Raw genomic sequence first — 19,833 nt, 5'->3', positions numbered from 1 at the left:
GGGGGTCCTGGCAGTCGGACCCCCACTATTCATCTTGTCCCCTGTCCTTTGTATAGGTGTTTTACCTGCTAAGTTGGTGCTACCCCTTTAAGATGGTAATGGAAAATATTCTAATACATTTTCTGTCAAAGACGCTGCACATTTTTTGGCAGCTGGTAGAGAATACATTAAATTTTGCTCCGTATTTCCTATGATGGCAGAGAGATCCTGATGAGGTAGATGCTCGCTCCACACGTTCTCGCTTGCAGTTACTGTAATTGACGTGTTTGCCTGCATGAAACCTAATGTGTGTATATATGTAACAAAACTGTCTGCTTTTCAGTCATATGAGGACTTGGTGCAACGTCTTGAACCAGTCATCATGGAGCTGGAACGGCAGGAGAATGTGCTGGTTATCTGCCATCAAGCTGTCATGCGCTGCCTACTGGCCTATTTCTTGGACAAAACTGCAGGTGAGGCCTATTACAGGATGCCTGGGACAACTTTTGCTTGGAAAGTGTACTCTCTCATCCACGTTCACAGCAAAATTGATCAAAACTATACAAAATAGTGACACATTTTTTTTACTTTCATGGTCTCCTTCCTCCTAAAATCAACTATTAATATTATGCTGAAAAGCCAGAAGGGCTCTGTGTGGTTGTTTCCAGAGCCCTTGTGAAGCTGCAGCACAGAGGGGCTCTTAACACCCCACATAGCACTTCTAGCTTATTAGCATAATTTTAAAGGTTGATTTTAGAAGGAAGGAGGAGAACAAATATAAGAAGGTTACCGCAGTCACGGGGCCTGGATCTATGAAGTGTTCCTGGTTTATCATGATGGATTTTGATAAAATCAAAAAGATTCATATAGTTGATGGTTGGACATAAAAAATTTTTTATAGCATTGATCATCAGTGGTAAAATTATCAATGTCTATCAAATGGTCTGTACCATTTACATTAGGCAGTGAAAGGGAGTGGAGCGGAAGGGGCTGCATGGGCCAGAAGGATAAACCTATAAACCTGATTCACACAGTCTTCACACTTTAATGTGAAAGCATAAACCAGTCTCCGTAGACCAGATGTATAGGTTTCCATACTCCCATTCATTTCTAGTAAACCACTAAATCTACAGTGATGCCTTCAAGCTCTCTGCTGGCACCACGATGGGCACACACACTAAGTTGCCTTTACTATATTGGAGGAGATTTGTCAGCGCTTCCATGGCAGATAAGTGGTGTAAAAGCTTTCATGCACAAAGCAACACCTGATTTTATTTTATTTTTAATTTTATTTTATTCCCCCTTAGTGCAAGGATTTGGGGCAATCTTGCCCCGCGACTGATCACTATCCATAGCCTGCAGACTTTCAGTATTGAAAGTTTGCCTGCTTTTACGGCATGTCCACAGCAGGCAGAGCCACTGCGGCGGATACAGCAAGTGGAGTCTTTGTCATATCCCGTGCCTCATAGCGCAGGCTATGATAAATGTCCCTCATTGACTGTTTCTGTTCCATCACTCTGTAATAACTGATGAAATTGGATCAGTGTATATCATTTAACCTTTTAAGTGATGAGATATATAATTTTATTTTATACAGAACAGCTGCCTTACCTCAAGTGCCCCCTACATACGGTCCTGAAGCTTACACCTATAGCTTACGGTAAGATCCTTTCCACTAGTTTCTATGTTTGAATTTATTCTGTCTGATCTTTATTAGCCTTAATAACTTGCACAGAGGGACTATGGCATATATTTTGGCTCCCTAAAAACCCATTGGGTAAAGGGTTGATCGGCAACTTGCCGAATACTATAAGTAAGGCTGGCTGCACGTGAACATACTTGGACAACATGGACTGAGCACAATGCGGTGAATGGGAGTCCTTGCATCATAAAGAAATGATGCATGGAGTCCCTGACTGTCAGCTGAACTGTGTCAGCTCTTCTGTCCAGACTCCTTGCTTCACATGTCCCTATTGTGCAACAAATCCTGACTATGCTCAGTCTGTAGGGGCTGACCGGCACATGCTTTCATTTCCGTGGATGCACATTTGTGTGCAGCTGGATTAATACGAAAAGCTACAAGAGGATTAATACAAAGAGATAGAAAACATTGAGGACTTTAATCTTCTTCTCCCGAAAACTTCCTGCTTTCTTCCGAAAACAGTGAACACTTATTTGTGGGTTGGTTTCTGTGAGCTGCCTCTAACACCTAACACTCCTATAGATCAGCTGCAAACTGCTCCATTCTCGGTGTATTGGCTGAACAGAGTCACTGCAGCATGGCTCTTATGCAAGTGAATTGGAGATGATCGGTAGTAACCTGGTCTGACCACTACACAGAGAACGGAGCTGTTTGCTTCTTGTTTCATTTTCTTTCTATTGGCTACAGAGAACTGATATAGGGGAGATGAGTGGTGCTCTGCCACCAACCGCATATAGCGGACCTATTATGTGGATATGTTAAGTTCAGGAAATTGTTCAATTATCCATCCAATAGCTTTAGGTGCTGAAGGATGCATCAACTTGCTGTAATATGTCAGGCATAGCCATTTTATCACCATTTTCCTTAGGAGGATGTGCGCTCAATATTCTGGCTATGGTGATGTCGGTTTCATTCAGTATACGATATAATGAAATACCTTAAACAATGATCATTTCTTATGCCATGGATGTTTTTGGTTTAGTAAATTTGCTAATTTGTTGGTCTCCTCTTTCAGGTTGCAAAGTAGAAGCGGTCAGTCTAAATGTGGATGCTGTAAACACGCACAGGAATAAACCCGAGGTAAGACACTTGTCTGCATCGTACAGGACACAAATCGGATGGATTCTGCACTGTTATTGCAGTTATTTGAGTTGTTTTTCATAGTGTGAAATATATAATTTTATTTTATAAATCACGAAAAAATATTACTTGCTGCCAAAAAATTCTTAGTGTGTCACTTGTAGTGCGTCGCCACCTGGTGTTCACAATTGGATAGCACCACCTAAATTGAGCACCTAAATATACAGTCCCTGTCCCTGCAGTCCGTGTCTCTGGATTGTGCTTCCCTAATCAAAGACTCATTTTACTGTTAAATAAAATTCACAATTTTTTTGTCTACACTACCAGCAAACACTACAAATTATTTTCAAACTACTATTAAGCCTTTAGGACTTTTGAAAAGATATTTAATGGGCACTTTCTTTATTCCACTATTTACATAAGCCATGTAAAAAATCTTTCTGGCTGTGGATTCAGAAAAACCTCTGCATTTTTTTAAAAAATTGTGTCGCGAAAATTTCACTCACCTTCATCCAGGATAGGCCGGTGTATTTCGAGGCATTCCAGCGGACTTCAGCGCAGCAGCGCCACCTGGTGGACGGCGGAGGAACTACCATCATAAATCCCGCCCGGACCCGAATTCAGCGCAGAGAACGCGCCGCTGGATCGCGGATGGGCCGGGTAAGTAAATCTGCCCCATTGTGTTTGACTTGAACCCCTTAGTGGACCATGTGTTTCATGGTGATGGGGAGACATCAAACCCTGGTGGAGATTTGACTCCTGAGATAAGCGAAACCTCAGCAATACAACGGTTTTAGTCCTGCAGGTCCAAGTTTTATTTGTTATTGAAGCTCCTGTTTAATATTTGAAGTAAATCTCTTAGGCTATATTCACACTTCCGTTGCCCGCCGTACCGTAGCGGGCAACGGCAGTGCACGGGGAGAGGAGGAGGAGGAGGTGAGCGCAGCCCCTCTCCATAGGAAGTTATGGCGCACGGCGCCGTGCTACGGAGAAAGATGGGACATGTCCTATCTTTTTCCGGGGTACGGAGTGGTGCCGCACGTGTGCCGCACCGTACCGCTCCCGTAGGGCGCCGTGCGCCCATTGCCGTCTATAGGGGACATATATCGGCTGTATATACGTCCCCCATACGGCAGTGTGAATGTAGCCTAAGACTCCAGCCTGAAATTCAATGACCCAGTGTTAAAGGGGTTTTGGGTAACTTGGGTTGTCCACTCTCCAAGGGATAAGAATCTGATCGGTGGGGGTCCAACCACCAGTATGAAGGATTGTAAACCAAGCACACTGACACTGCCTCTGGAAGGATCTGCTTTTCTTTTTGCTTCTTATGCCCTTGTTTTTACAAAATAAGGCTTTAAAAATTATGCAAATGAGTCTTAGTGGCTCCATTGCCCTTAATTGAGCCTTAAAGGGGTATTCTCGTCTGGGCATTCACATTCAGTTTGATAAATCTTCCATATATAAGCATTTCTTCAATTAGATGTTATTAAAAAAAAAATGTTCCTGTGTGAAGATAATTTATCATAAATGTAGTCATATGGTCCCTCAGAAACAAGACTGCGTCCCTGGATACGACCACCTCTGCTGGAGGGATTGCACAAATAAACAAAAAGTTTTTGTATATGAAATGTCTGGGAGTTACTGCAGGTCGCACAGCCGTCCTGTGGTAATGATCGCTCAAACCAGGAGGTCAGGCAGGACTTTATAGCGCATGTCTAGCCACTGCTGCCAGAGTGTGACGTGGTCGTAACCGAGGAAGCCACCTCGTTTCTAAGGGACAACATGGCTATGTTTATAGGAAATTATCTTCACACAGGAACATTTTTTTTAATAACTTCCAATTGAAGAAATGTTTGTATATGGAAGGTTAGTGAAACTGAATGGGAGTGCCTAGACGAGAATACCCCTTTAATTGAATGGAGGGGCAGGATTTGTGTTGGTCTCACTAACTGAATGAAGCAGCAGGACAAAGTCCCCTGTTCACATATATATTGCAGGGGTCTGTGGATAGAGGTTAACAATCAAAGATGGAAAACCCCTTTAAAGGGAACCTGTCACCAGGGACCTCATTTTCACTGAAGACCGGTTGCAGGAGCCCATCAAAGAAATACAAATATGTATTTCTGCCTTTTCTAAGCATTTGTATTACAATATAATTGTGTTTTTAACTGACCTGGCTTCCTGACAGAATCCTCTGTATAGTCCCAGGGGCTGGGCTTTGGTTTGGATTCATTTCTAAATACAACATGTGACTTGTCTGTGCTGCAGACTCCTCAGAGCTTGGCCCCCACCTGACATCAGTGGGGGAGGAGCTGTACAGGGGAACAGAGTCACATGTTTCTTGAAATGCATGCAAACCAAACCCTAACCCTGGGAGAAAATAAAGAGGGTTGTCAGGAAGCCAAGTAATTGCAAACGCACAATCATATTGTAATGCAAATGCTTAGAGAAAACAGAAAGACATGTTTGCACTGCAGCTGTAATGGGCTTCTGCAACCTGTATTTAGGGAAAATTAGGTGACAGGTTCCCTTTAAGCCCTCCATTCACATAAGATACCATCCGCCCACTCTTTCCTGAATCCAGAAAGTCCATGTGCAATGAATGGAGAGAGCCGCAACCCGATTCCTCCCACCATACACACCAGTTGTTCAGCCAAAATCTGATTCTTCTTTATATGGAAATTTAAAGGGATACAAATGGTCAGGTTCCCTTCACTTCAGCCACTTGTCAATGACCTTTTATTTACTAATATATATAATCCTAAGCATTGATTTCACATTCTGCATCATCATTGTCTGATATTCTGCTCCTTAGAACGTAGATATATCCCGGTCACCTGAGGCAGCCCTGATAACTGTGCCCGACCACCGTGGACCCACTAATGGTGCCTGTATTCATTTTATTACTGCTGCCATAAGTAATTGCCTTCTGTCTGAACCAATCCCAATCCTTCATTCCAATGACACATTTTATTTTAATTTTGAAGATATTTCATGGAAATTCTAGAAGGCTCTGAATATCTGCATGAAACTAAATCCGTGTAATAATAATTCTTTATTTATATAGCGCACACAGATTACGCAGCTCTGCACAAAGCATGTTATATCCGTGTAATGACCGAAAACCAAAATCGGCTGAACTACATTAATGTGAAATTCTGTTCAGCTGATTTTTTGGCTGTTTTAAAATTGGGTGTTTTAGAATTTACCTTGATTATTGCACAGCAACTATCATTAGGATGCGGTCACACATAAAGTTTTAATGCAAGACACTGGGTTCTGGTTACCGATCGCGTGCGTTTCCATAGAAAAGCATACGCGATTGGGCTGATGCACGCCCCCGTTTGCTATCTCCGCACTAGCAGTAAGTGTGACCGCACCCTGAAACAACATTTCCTAATTGGTTTTATTAAACATCTTCACCCCTTTGCCCTCTATAGACTGAAGTTTTCACATGCTGCTCCCTTTTTAGACCTGTTGCGTAAATGTTTTCCTGAGGGGTCCCACAATCCGATTTTAGGTTGTTTCTGTCCTGCATATATTGGATAAGCTTACAAATCAGTGCATTGAATCCACTTTTCATAGATTTCAATGGCAAAAAATGTAGAATGTGGAGCAGTTGAGTGGGATACATGCAACGTTTTCCAGGGTGGAGCATCCGTAGCCATAAGACTCCACGCGCCTACACGGTGGCCTTAATTGGCAGTCTCCTTAAGGAGAACTCTTACTTCCTGGCCATAGTCACAAGCCTCTCACACAGCCAAACCAGTTCCCTACACTGTACTGAGGAGACCCAATCGGGTCAGAACAGTGCTGTCGACAGTGGGAGTCTGTTCCTTCTGGAATAGATATACTGGTTTGGTTTTAATCCCACATCAAGTCATAAGGCCTCTTGTAGGTCGTGCTTGATGTCAAGGGAGTGGTCTTACAAGGTAGCTAAAAGAGGCGTGGTTTTCCTTATCCCATCCTGGAAAACTTTGCATATTTTCCCAGAATCCCCCCTTGTGGAGCATCCATGGCTATAAGACTCCACACGCCTACATGTTGGCCTTACATGGCAGTCTCCATAAGGAGAACTCTTACTTCCCAACCTGAGAGCAGTTGAGTGCACAGAGCTAACTGCACAGCAGTGTGAGTACACTCCTTTGGTGCACTAGGTCCAGCTACAGTCCTGGAATATAAATACATATTTCATAGTCCTGGTTCCAACAAGCCACACACACACAGGTATGGTTACACAGATCTTGGGGACAATGTTTAATTCTGTCTGCAGATTTGTATGATCAAAGCTGCTTGTAGACTCCCAATTAATAATCATTAATGATCCTCGGGTTGTGTCCACACCTTCAGTTTTTCAGATGTAGTTTTTGATGTCCAAACCAGGAATGCAGTAAAAGTAGCAGGAGGAGGAGCTCCTTTCATTTATTTGTCTCAACCCATTATCATCCAACACTGGTTTTGGCTTCAAAACTGAACGTGTGGACACACACTTAGGATGGGTTCACATGTGACTTTTTGGATGCATCAAAATGCGGGTGTCGAAATGCATTCGTTTTTAAAAGCGTTTGGCTACTCTGGAAGCGGTTTCCTTCATTGCTGTAAGTGTAAGCAGCTGTGAAAACGTGTACACGGATGCTTACACTTACAGCAATGAAGAAAAGCTCTTTCAGAGTAACGCATTGTAACATTTAAAAATGCATGCGGTTCGACGCGTTCAAAACGCCCCATGTGTGATCGCACCTCGAAGAGGGCAGCTATCCGCAGCATGAGCCAGCAGACTGCTTTTCCGATAATGATTCTAATAAAAGGAATTATCTGGCTATGGAGAGAGATGTTTAATAGAAAATGACTGGGAAAATGTCTTAAATAGGAGCATTTAATAATAATGATACCCCTGAAGCATCAAGCATCTGCAGTATTAATTAATCATCAAATCTGTAAATAATTATTTACCCGTGTATATATGTATGTAACATGACTGTGCTGAACGTCTCATTGCTGGGCCGCGCTATTGCATGTATGATTGATGGAGAATATCTGCTGATTGGGGGCTGCACAATGTATTTGCCCTTTTAAAGGGGTTTTCCCATGAAGAAAAGTTAGGCCTTATCCACAGGATAGGACCTAATTTGTTGATCAGTGGGGGTCTCAGTGCTAAGACCCCCGCAGATTGCGATTAATGAGAATCTGCGTTGGACCCCTCGCCGCTCCGTCAGATTAATGGAACAGACGGCCGCACATGACAGCTCTGCTCCATTAATCTCTATGGAGCTGAGGAAATTGGGCTCTTTTCTTCATGGGAGAACCCCTTGAACTCGCCTTCTAGGACTATATATAACTCTGCTTTATAGTGTTACATTACAGTTCATCTTTACTTAGTTGTGCGGACGTCCATTAGACAGATGTGAAACGAGTTGTTAAAAAACGTGGCTTCCGTTTTCCACGAACTTCGCCTGTCCTGTCTATCGCTTGCGGTTCTTGCAACTTGACTTTAATTGAATAAACAGGACTAAGCTGCAGTACCGTATACAGCGTGGACTGGATAATCCTATAGAACCCATTTATGGTTGGATTGGGGTTACATTTGTATATATTTGTGCAGATGAGTGTATGGAGAGCAAATGTGAATATGTTTCAATAACGCTTTGCAGGCAGGATTTGTGTCCGCCCCAGTCCTAATGGATTTTTCTTTTTGGTTCTCTTTCAGAACGTTGATGTACATCGCTCCAGCGAAGAAGCTTTGCAGACTGTCCCGAATCATCTCTAGCCATGGGTGTGACCCCCCCCCATACCCTCCTCCTCTTATAGCAATGCAGTACCCTCTGGCGGCTGACGGGTTAATCATGATCATGGTCACAGTTTTATCGTTAGTGCTGTAGACACGGTCTATAGTGTTTTAGGTGATATAAATGGTTTTTACCAAGGCGCAAATCCTGTGATTTCTAGCTTCACATTTTAACACTCCTTTTATATCAGAAACTATCATTTCCATGACTTTTTTTGGTGTTTTTTTTCCTATTTCAATGCATTTTTCTCTTGCAATCATGGCCACTGTGTCACCTTATATTCAGGTTATTACTAAGAGCACAAGAGACCTGTGAATTGTTTACTGTTCTGTCAGCAGTGGATCACTAGGGCAATGATGCCATCCTTCCACCAGAGGGCAGACCCTTGGAACGGTGCTGCGTACAAATCTGTGCACCCACAGGATGTAGGGAGTTATTCTCTAGCATCTTCTATGGCAGTGGTGGCGAACCTATGGCACGGGTGCCAGAGGTGGCACTCAGAGCCCTTTCTGTGGGCACTCAGGCAATTGATCCCAAGACAGAGCTCACTAAATTCACCAAATCTTCCTGCAGACCCAGGCAATTTAAGAGATGCTACAATCAGTGCTATTTTAAAACGACACTTCATTGGATGTTGGGAACTACTGTAAAAGTGAGAATGTGTTGATAGAACTGCAGTATCTTTGTAGGTCATCCTACTGGACCCTACATTCTTACTGTACAGAGAGACCCTGGAGAGAAGCTAGTGTGCCCTCCTTCGTTCAACTGTATTATTGGCCTCAAGGGGCCGATACGACTGATAAATGTTGAAGAGCAGGTAGCAATAAGTTACTGCTTAAAATTCAATGTTGGCACTTTGCGGTAATCAGGTGGATTTTGGTTATAGTTTGGGCACTCGGTCTCTTAAAGGTTCGCCATCACTGTTCTATGGTCATGTTTACAGGTTAATTACACTTCTGCACAACATGCGGGAGTGTAAAAAGATCATGTGACATAGTAATCCATTGGGTTACCGAAAACGGTTAATAGAATCTGCGATAATTCCACGTAACGCGCAGATTATCCCCCCCCCCATCAGAAGGGGCTACAAAAGGCATTAGTGCTCTATTCCTACTGTACACTATTACTCTTCACAATGGTCCATTCACAGACTCCGTCCATACAGCCGAGCACTGATACAGATACTTGGAATCTGAACACTTGTCGTTTTTCTGGGTAACGGATTAACTCTTCAGCTGCTGGATGATTAAGACTTCTTGCCCACAAGCGAGTTTGATGCGTCAAACTCGCATCAGGAGCGCGCTGGAACGTCCGCCCTGACACTCAAAAATTGGAACTGGACCCACAATGTCCAGTTCCGGTTTCGAGTGTCAGACCGGATGTTTCAGCAGCTCACAGTGCCAGTTTGGCGCCTCAAGACGCCTAAGATGGGCTCGCGAGCAATGTGCAATATGTATAGTATTGTTCTTTTAGATAGTGGATCGCCATCCTTGCATAAAGCGGGTGAAAACGGATGATTTTTATTTTTAGGTAGGTTTCTGTTTGCTTTTTTTTTTTTTTTTTTTTTTTAAAGTGGCACAAAAATGAGAATTTAAAGGAGTTGTCAAATATGTCTGATTTATTCCCAAAACCGTACCACAAGTGACCAAGGTTTGTTCTGGTATTGAATGGAGCTTATTTACAATACCACCCACTACCCATGGTCACGTGTGGCGCTGTTTTTAGAAGAAAGCAGCCATTCTTCACAAACCCTTTTTAGGAGTCTTATCCTAACTATATAGCTTCAGTATAGAAGATTTTAATATAAGTATGGGGGAGATTTATCAGAAGTGTCTGAGAGCAAAACTGTTCTAGTTTCTCATGGCAACCAATCTGAGCTCCCCTCTCATTTTCCCACAGCGGTTTATAAAATGAAAGCTGAGCTCTGATTGGTTGCCATGAGCAACTGGAACAGTTTTTTTTTTACCTCCCCCATTGAGTTGTACATGAAGAACTAAGAGGAAGATATATACTAGTTTTATAAATGTAAAAATGACTAAAAGTGAGAGGTTTTATTTTGCAATTTTTCATTATTTGTACGGTTTCACTGCATCTATAATTAAGACAATTTTTTAAATTTGACTATGAACACTCGCTGTGTAGTCTGATCCTGTAGTAATATTATCTTATACCAACTTTTGACAAGTTAACCAAAAGGATCCTGTAGGTGGTAATATGGGCAGTGGATCTGACTACACAGAAACCACATGTGGTCTGTTACCATGGAGACAATGAAGTTGTAAATAACCTTCATTTAAAATTTCTATAATACTGTTCTGTATGTACAAAGTTGCTTTATTTTAGATGCACTGGAACATGAGGTAGACCTTGCCATACATGAAAATGGGAGCTGCATATGGCCCATGTGTACTACGTATGTTTGTGTCCCCATTACCTGTTTAATCTGGGCCCCAGAACTTCTTTTTGCTTGTTTTGAATTCCTATATAAAAAATTACATCTTCTGTAATATTTTCACTTGGACCCTATTGTATCAATATAGAACTTGCCGAAAGGGTAGCGCCAGGAAGTGTTATCATGGGGCACAGGAACAGAAGACCTCTTATTGACAATGTGAATTAGATATTATTTTTTTTATTTTTTCCATCCTACCAAGTGACCTAAAACTGTGGATGCTTGTTTAAGATCAATTCACACTTCAACTTTTCATTTTTTCCCCCAAGGTTTTTTTATTTGATATATTTTTAAATACACAGAGGAGGCCGATTGTTATTCTGAAAAGCAATAAATACAGAGGCCTTTCCTTACCATAGGCTCAATATCTCCCATGTTCACTAAACGTTTCACGCTGTCGCCATCTAGTGGCTTCTATTTGAATTTCAGCTTGTAAAGAATTTTTTTTTTTTTTTTTTTTTTTATAGCATGGTGTGAAATACAAAACTTAGTGTTTTTACACCAAGAGCAATTTTGAGTTGTGTTTTAAAGGGGGTTTGTCCGAGAGAAAACAATAAATAACCGTGGACCGCCGTGTGGGACCTCGGGAGGAACCGAGGAGTTGGGTTCATTTTAATTAAAAAGTGCCCACCACATTGCTATTTTTATCTGACTCTTTGACAACCCCTTTAAAGGTAGATGTCTGCACACAGGACTGTACATATCATAACCGGCTAAAGTTTTTTCACATTTAGCTCTGAATTTGAAGTTGTGAATTGATTTTTTTTTTTTTTTTTGACCATGAGCTGCAATGATTTTTCTTTTTGTATTATGATTTTGTATTCTTAAGACCTTCTGAGCAATATTTTCCAGGACATTTGACGAAAACATGAGTATGGAAGACTTAAAAATTGTTTCTATCCAAAACTGCACGAGAAAACCAGACGGTGTGCCCTTACCCTGACCGAGGGGTTTACCTTTCCAGCGCCGGGGCATTGGTAACAATCTTCACTTTCAAGACGGTTCGATGGCTCGATCCAAATTCTGGTCATCAATTCAAAGTTTTAGAAGACTGCAGTGTTACAAAGTGTTTGATACTGTACAAGAAATCTGATGTATTTTAGTTAATTAGAATGGGAAGAATATTCTTCACACTGTACCGAACGCCGAATATCTCTGGGAATGTTCTGCCGGCTTGTGCGTTACCTGCTCTGTGTAAATGTCATTTCATTGCTGCTTGAAACCTGAATGAAACAGTTAAATACAATCAATCCAAGTGTGACTTGTCTGCGTGTTACTGGAATCTGTGTCACTTTTATACTAGATGGGGCATCAGCATCTCAGCACCAAGATGCAGGAATGTAATCTATAGTACATCTTAATGGGATCCCCTTAGCTGCCAATCAATTGTTATCCTGAGATAAGAACACATTTGGAAATGACACTTCTTGTTCAATAAGTTTTATTGAAAGCAATGAAAAACAATATTCAAGGCATTGTCAATGAGACATTGTAAAATAAAGCAGCATACACATTGTAAAGTAGTCCAGTACAAATATAACGGATCTAGTGTTTATCTGCAAATATATAACCCTTCGCTCAATATGTACCACAATAGTAATTCTAATATGAGAATTAGGTCCTTGATGCATTGCCTGAAAAAGGTATGTAAAGAATCTAAGCCACTACCAAACGGGTAGTATCAACAGTAACCACATTAAACATACACGTCACGGGAAGCAATGGGGAAGAACATGCAGGGATACAGAGGAATAAGGGAAGTGGGTGGCTGGAAGGAGCACACAAGGAAAGAGGAAGAGGGGAATAAGAAGAGAGAAAAAAAAAAAAAGGGGGGGGGAACCAACTCACATCAAATTCTTCATTGCCTGTAACACTTGAGCAGTGCATGCAGATGTGTCACGGTGTAGCACCATTGCCTGTTATCCAGAGCGCAAATTCAGCCGAGCTACGAAAGTCGATCCACGGGGACCATATCTTAGTGTATTTATCCATCTGGGAATCCGCTAGTCCCTCCATGGCCCTCATCTCCTCCATTCTCATTATATGGTTCAAGGCTTCTGCCCACTGGGCCCTTGACGGACATACACTCGACTTCCAGAGTCTGGGAATAATCTGACGAGTGGCAGAAATGCAATGTCTCAGGAATCCTTTTTTTGTTGCGGATATAGAGCCGGGTATCATAGATAAGAGCCCAATCTCTGGGAAATGACACTTCTAAATGAAATGCTCTCAATATGCCCATTGAGAAATCCTTTAAATACACAGCTAATAGTGAAAATTGCAATTTTACACTATTAGGCTGATTTCTTTTTTTTTTACCATTTTTTAAATATGATTTATTTGTGGGTATCAAAATATAATTTCTTAGGCTTAGAGTCGGTCTTGCCATATAAAGACTATCTGACAGCCATTGATGAACACTTGTTCATTTTATGGTACCCCTAGCACATTAAGGCTACGTGTCACAATATATAATCACAGTGCAAAACACTGCTGAAATTGGGTGCCAAAAAAAACACCTGTGTTCAGTGGCGTAACTATAAGCTGATGGGCCCCAGTGCAAAGTCTGTGCCAGGCCCCCGACTATAATGTGTGGTTTATAGTAATAGTCTTCTCATATGGGAAAGTGACACCATAAGGGCCCCCTAAACCTCTTGGGCCCGGGTTCAACCGCCACCTCTGCGCCCCCTCATGTTACGCCCCTGCCTACGATCAAAAATAATAAATACCCCAAATGTCTCCTATCCCAGGGTTGTGCTCTTTACACGCTCTGACAGCGTCCAATTATCCCTGGGAACAATCTTGTTGACAAGAGAATGTTTACACCTGGTTAACAATTAGTCATGGGCTATGCAGAGACTGTAACGCTACTGATAAATTTTAACTATTGAGTGACAGCAGCAGCACAAGATTCTATGGAGCTTAGTGTATGGATACTGCCGATGTAGTTAAATAGGTAAAATGAATAACAAAAAGTAATGTACATTTCCATCATATGAGAAATAACAGTACAGAAGATGTGCTGCAGAAATGTGAGCTCAGGGGTAATATAAGGTCTTACTGTAAATCTCACAGATGCCATATTTTATTAAAAGAGTTATCCTTCATTCTCTTATATGAACTGGTCGCCATGGCAGCTTCTTCCAGCCACAACTCTTCTCAGCAGATTATCCCTTGCAGTTCAGTTCCTTACTGCATCATCACCTCCTTTATGTTCTTGCCCTCTTCTAGATCTCTGTTATGCCCAACAGTAGATCCCTACATAGCCAATAGTCACAGCCAAAATGTGCCTCATGTGCCAACCAAGTGGTGTTTGTATTTTTCACTGACCAAATTGTCTTCTATAACACACGGTCAGTGAAAACATATCAGACAAGGACTTACTTTACTTTTTGATGAATGGACACCCAATCCATTAAAAAACAACTCCTTGAGCTCATATATTGTTTGTGAATGATATGCTGTAGTTTAGGAGTGTGTCATGTGGAAATGGACAAGAGGCCAAAAAATTGTGCAGTGCCGTATCCTTTTCATTATCTTATTAGAGTTGCCACTACCCAAGTATACACCCTGCACACCCCAGTTTTGCTGTTGTTACTTTGCTTAGAATACACCTCACCTGTTATAGAATCACTTGGACTGTTCCATTTTACCTCCCAATTCTACCGGCTTTGAGTTATTTTGTAAAATGATTAATGACACTCTGCAAATATTTTTGGCCGAATTAAAAATTTTACTAAAGCCAATTAGCCTATCAGTATATTTTTGTTATGTGGGAGGAAACCGGAGTACCCGGAGGAAACCCACGCAGACACGGGGAGAACATACAAACTCCATGCAGACGATGGTGAATTGAAGACCCAGTGCTGCAAGGCCACAGTGCTAGTCACCGAGCCTCCGTGCTGCCCAGATGGTAAGATGATAGATGTTACATATCACGGGTCTTCTGGGTGACTTCTCTCTGCTGGGATCTTGGGTGGATCTTTACTCTGACTGATGATGGAGTCGGAGATGTACTGACTGATGTCTTCAGGTGGAGTCTAGGAGGATGATGTCTCCTTTACAACGGCTGCACACAAACCTCTGTGTGTCTAGAGAGGCTTTCCAGCGTCCAACCCTAGAGAGATAGAAAGATTATATTACTGATAAAATCTATAAACAATTACAGAGCCTCCTTTATTCATTACTGTGGAAAACAGTCTCTAGATATCAGTGAAGCAAGCAGTGGTGGTAACTAACACATTGTACATGATCAAATAATAAAGAGAAACTCCTGGAATACAAGAACCTCACACTCCAGGACACAACCCTGGACATTATAACAGATGGCATCTTACCTGGACTGGCACCCTGTGCACTCATACATGAACGGGTAGTGGATCTCATAGTCGTGGTATCTGGAGATCGGTGGGAGGTCAGGGTGAGCCTGTGCAGCCGTCTGGCAGAAGAACAGCCAACGCCAGCCGTGTCCAGCGTTTCCATCTCCATCAATGACCCAGCAGGCAGCATGACACATTTCATGGATCAATGTGTCCCGAAGTCGTGCTGAAGAGAATGGGAGAGAAACTTACAATCAGTATATAAAGAGACATGGAAGATCTCCGAGCAGCTGTAGTATATAAGGAGACACATACCTGCAGAATCACAGATCTTCTCTGATATCTCTATGATGGCACAAGGATCGCCGCTGTCCCCTAGCAATCTGGTGACACCGGCTGTTGACGTCATCCTTTTGTTCCATCTCACTTCCATGTCTGCAGGAAGCTACAAAGAAGGAAGAATAACAATATAGATATAGAAATATAAGCTTTATGTCTATAATTCTATGATGCATACACTCAATCTACTCATTGTATACCTCATCGTCAAAGACGGTATGGTTAAAAAACTCATAAAGAAGTTTTGTCAGCTCCTCTTTGTTCTCATGGAAGTTGTTCACATATTTTGAATGAGGAGAAGCAAGATCTGTCAGGAGACCGTAATTGATGGGACGCTCCGGTCTCCCAAAACTGTAAGAAAACATAATAGAGGATCAGAGATCAATAATCAATATATTCTAAGAACATACACAACATGCAGACTCTACACATCTGATCGCTAAGCTGACAATATAATGTGTAACTAATTATACTGCCACCTAGCGACCAAATAATATGAACCTGATAACATGGGGAATATATAAATACTGTACCTTTCCTCCACCAGCTCAATGCTCGAGGATGGAGAAATCAGATCTGGAAAATATAACAAATAATAACATCATATCAGTAATAAAAGTGTAATTTATTATATTCTACTGGGGATTCCTGATCATTATAGAAGTGTCCTGTGTACCTGCTATGGGTGGCTGGTAGGGACCAGAGCCACCATCCTCCTCTTCAAGGCTCCATGGAGAACTTGGAGTAAATGGATGAGACTAGAATAAAGAAATATAAGAGACAGATTATTATATAGAAGGAAAAGAAACTGTATAAAAGTGTAATAAATCCTGTAGAGCCGCTCAGGGCCATAGAGAAGACTGTAGAGAAGCGGCCACTTACCTGATGTAGAGTCTCATCATCGTCCAATGTGTTGGACTCAATAAATGTGCAGCGCTTCTTACTGACCAGAATCTAGGAAGGAAAATATTAACAAATTGACATAATTTTACCTGGATAAATTCTAGATACATGTTGTTTAGTATAAGGGGACATCACACTGACACTATTACTACTAATGTATGATGATGGATTGTGCAGTGATTTATCATGAGGATATGTGCCCTGATACATGGCTGGGGGACAAGTCTGAGCCCTACTACAGTATATAGAGGGGGCAGAAAGCTCCAGAATCAGCTCCTGCGGTGACTCCTAAGTTCTCCTATGGGGGCCCTAGTATTAGGGATAGGGGTGACTCTGCTGTATACATGTAACTAGAACATGGAAAGTCAGATATAATATCAGGAATGTGGATGTAGTCAGTTTTTATATTATATGTAAGATATTAAAATGACACAATTTTTGGCCAAAAAATGGAACTTACCTGGTCCTCGCTGCCGCTGTCTTCTGAATCAGAAGAAATAACAATGCAATGTTTTCGCTTTTGCTTGGACATTTCTACACAACTGGATAGCAAATGTCTCGCACCACGAACTCTATAACCCTCAGCGGGTCTGGACGGAATCAGAACCTTTGGAGGTCCTTCATATTGTGACATCATAGTTTGTGTGACATCACTAATATTCTGGAACATGATGGCTGTTGTTACATCACGGTTACCATGATACTCACACTTACATTACAGATAGATAGATAGTATATAGACATCCACAGTGATGATAAAAATATAAGCAAAACTGTAATAAAATCACCTAACAGCGATATATCATTATATAATATAAGGTAGTAACAGGTACAATATCATGTGGTAATAGGCTAATTTTGTCATAAAGTCATAGAAGTCAGAGGTAGATATTGGGCTCTCAGGCTCCAAGTTGCCTGTGACATCCTGGTGCTGATTCTCAATTGTCAGATTGTTTTAAGGGGAACCTGTCAGCAGAAATGAATCCCATTAACCACTATGGCTCAGTATGATAAGTGAGATGTGAATCGATTGCAAAAAGTCAAGGAGGAGGAGAGTTTAGCACTGAAATCCGATTTACTGCCTCAGATTGTCCCCTTCACTGTAATTGAAATCTTGCACCCGAGAGTTGGTTACTGTTCTCCTTGGACACAGAACCTTTAGTTACTGTGAATTGGGCATTCTTAAGCAAGGAGAGCTTGACTTCAGTGTTGGACTCTCCTCCTCCTTGACTTTATACAAACAATTCACATCTCACTTAATTAGATGTAATGGATGATGTCACCGCGCTGGGCCAAGAAAGAAACATGAACTATAAGGAGTAAAGACACTTAACAACATTTTTCCACAGTTACACTTTTTATTTTAACATCATCATGGTTGTATAAGATTGGTTTTCAATATTGCCAAGACCAAGTCCATGCATAAAAAAATCACACCAGACGCTGGCCAGGAATAACACCGCCCTGGTCAGAGGTGCAGGCAAGTCTGCTTTATTGTAAGGAAATGTACTCCTACATAGAAGTAGGAGTAGCTGGTGCAGCTTTGTTCTGTGTCTATTTTTCATAGGAAGATCCAAGACTTCATGGTGAACACATTCCTGCATAACAAGGTCTTGTGTTAAAGCCATCTGAGGGTGTAGTTCAAAACAGAGACGCCATCTTTGGGTGGAGTCCAAAACAGAGACGCCATCTTTGGGTAGAGTCTACAACACAGACACCATCTTTAGGTGCATTACAAGACACAGACGCCATCCGTGGTTGGAGTCCAAAACACAGACGCCATCCAAGGGTTGAGTCCAGAACACAGACACCATCTTTGAAGCAAAACAATTTCACAGTAGTTGTAGTTTTAGGCGGCTATCTGATTACATGATGCAAGGTTCATACATGTATTTTGTGCACACAAACAATCTATTAGGCATGGCCTTGGGATTTCTCCGTCCACAAAACTACCTTCACCGCTTCTCCAAGATGTGGGTAGTTGTTTCCAACCATGTATAATAGGAAGGTCCCCTGGAAAATGCAGTCTAATCTTCAAGCAGCATGTTATAGAGCAGGAGGAGCAGGGCTGACCTCAGGATTTTCCATAAAGGCTGATTCTGTGCAAAATCATGCACCGTATCACATACATATTATAGATCTATTATGATAACATTTAACCAGCCTCCTCCATGAATAATAATAAAATGCATAATATGGATAGAATTAGATATACAGTAAATAATAATAATAAAATACAATAAACAATCACTTGGCCTGTAAATCATGGCCTGTTTTCAGGCATACATGTGGCCCTACATTTTTGTACTGGATAAAAACGGTGTAAAACTCAATAAATTTGATGCAAATTTATACAATTTTCTGGCACAAATTACTCCAGAATTCTGCAGCATGTTATAGAGCACAGTGGAGGAGATGTATTAAAGGAGCATTTAAAAAAAACCCATTGGTGACTGGAAGGGGGTTGGTTAAAAAAAATAAACATGTACCGGGCACAGCAATTTCTCCGCTCCTTACGGCCGACCAAGGTGGTGGTCTGAGCCATGAACGGAACATCCCTTCAGGTGCAGAGTTTTGTGTTGCTGCGATCACACGGAAGCCACAACACAAAACTGGCGCAAACACTTCATAAATAATTGTGCAAGCAGTACAACCAAAAATGTTTTTTTGTCTAAGTTTGCCGATAAAAAGTTTCTTTGGAGCTTGCACATGTAAATAAAATGGGTGGCAGAACAGCTTTTGGTAAAGTGGATGATTAATGCCCGGTCCATGCACAGACCCGCAGCTTCGACATATGAGCCGGGAGCAGAAGGAGACAACCACAGAATAGGAGGAGGTAAGTAACTTTTATTATCTTTAGGCTGGCCACAATATTAATAATAACATTAGGGGCTTATGGGGGCTATATATGACTAAACCAGGGGGTACGGATGACTGAATATGGTACCCTTGATTAAAATGGGTGTAGGGGTCGCTATAGAAGTACTCTGGTATTAGAATGTAACTAAACTGGGGGTGGGTGGGCCTGTTTATGAGGGATGGATATTAAATAAAATAAGGGGGGGGCTGATGGGGTACTGTATATAACTTAACTGGGGGGATTGTATGTGGGGGAAGATCTTATATCGGATAGAGAGCATTTATGAGGAGGGCTGTTATGCTGTACTGTATATATTAAAACTGAGGGGGTCTGTTATGAGGTACTGTATATAGTTAAACTGGTGGGGCAGTATTACATTTAATGGGGGGCTGTATACAAGTTCATTTGGTTGC

The 19,833-nt window shown here is 41.6% G+C and overlaps 2 protein-coding genes across 4 annotated transcripts in view; one reads left to right on the top strand and one right to left on the bottom strand.

Moving 5' to 3' along the window:
* The window catches only part of PFKFB4 (6-phosphofructo-2-kinase/fructose-2,6-biphosphatase 4), a 58,388-nt gene extending 46,131 nt beyond the window's left edge, over positions 1 to 12,257 (top strand). For 2 of the 3 annotated variants that reach the window (XM_072128628.1, XM_072128626.1), the window contains exons 11-15: positions 323 to 452; positions 1,577 to 1,639; positions 2,697 to 2,761; positions 5,577 to 5,646; positions 8,469 to 12,257. In XM_072128628.1, the coding sequence (XP_071984729.1) occupies positions 323 to 452; positions 1,577 to 1,639; positions 2,697 to 2,761; positions 5,577 to 5,646; positions 8,469 to 8,476 (336 nt within the window). In that variant the 3' untranslated portion in view covers positions 8,477 to 12,257. The remainder of the gene's footprint in view (positions 1 to 322; positions 453 to 1,576; positions 1,640 to 2,696; positions 2,762 to 5,576; positions 5,647 to 8,468) is intronic. The other variant, XM_072128627.1, reaches the window with a different exon arrangement.
* A 2,435-nt stretch (positions 12,258 to 14,692) lies between these two features.
* Positions 14,693 to 17,139, bottom strand: LOC140104876 (germ cell nuclear acidic protein-like). Its single transcript, XM_072128629.1, has 8 exons — positions 17,021 to 17,139; positions 16,540 to 16,611; positions 16,334 to 16,415; positions 16,191 to 16,233; positions 15,858 to 16,008; positions 15,634 to 15,763; positions 15,337 to 15,544; positions 14,693 to 15,116 (listed from the first exon to the last, which is right to left on the bottom strand). Exons 1-8 carry the CDS (start codon positions 17,090 to 17,092, stop codon positions 15,029 to 15,031), a joined length of 846 nt encoding a protein of 281 aa, XP_071984730.1. The 5' UTR covers positions 17,093 to 17,139; the 3' UTR covers positions 14,693 to 15,028.
* Between the last annotated feature and the right edge of the window lie 2,694 nt (positions 17,140 to 19,833).

Source organism: Engystomops pustulosus, chromosome 10, assembly GCF_040894005.1.
Source record: "Engystomops pustulosus chromosome 10, aEngPut4.maternal, whole genome shotgun sequence".
Lineage (NCBI taxonomy): Eukaryota > Metazoa > Chordata > Amphibia > Anura > Leptodactylidae > Engystomops > Engystomops pustulosus.
This window is presented reverse-complemented; position numbering and strand designations above follow the sequence as displayed.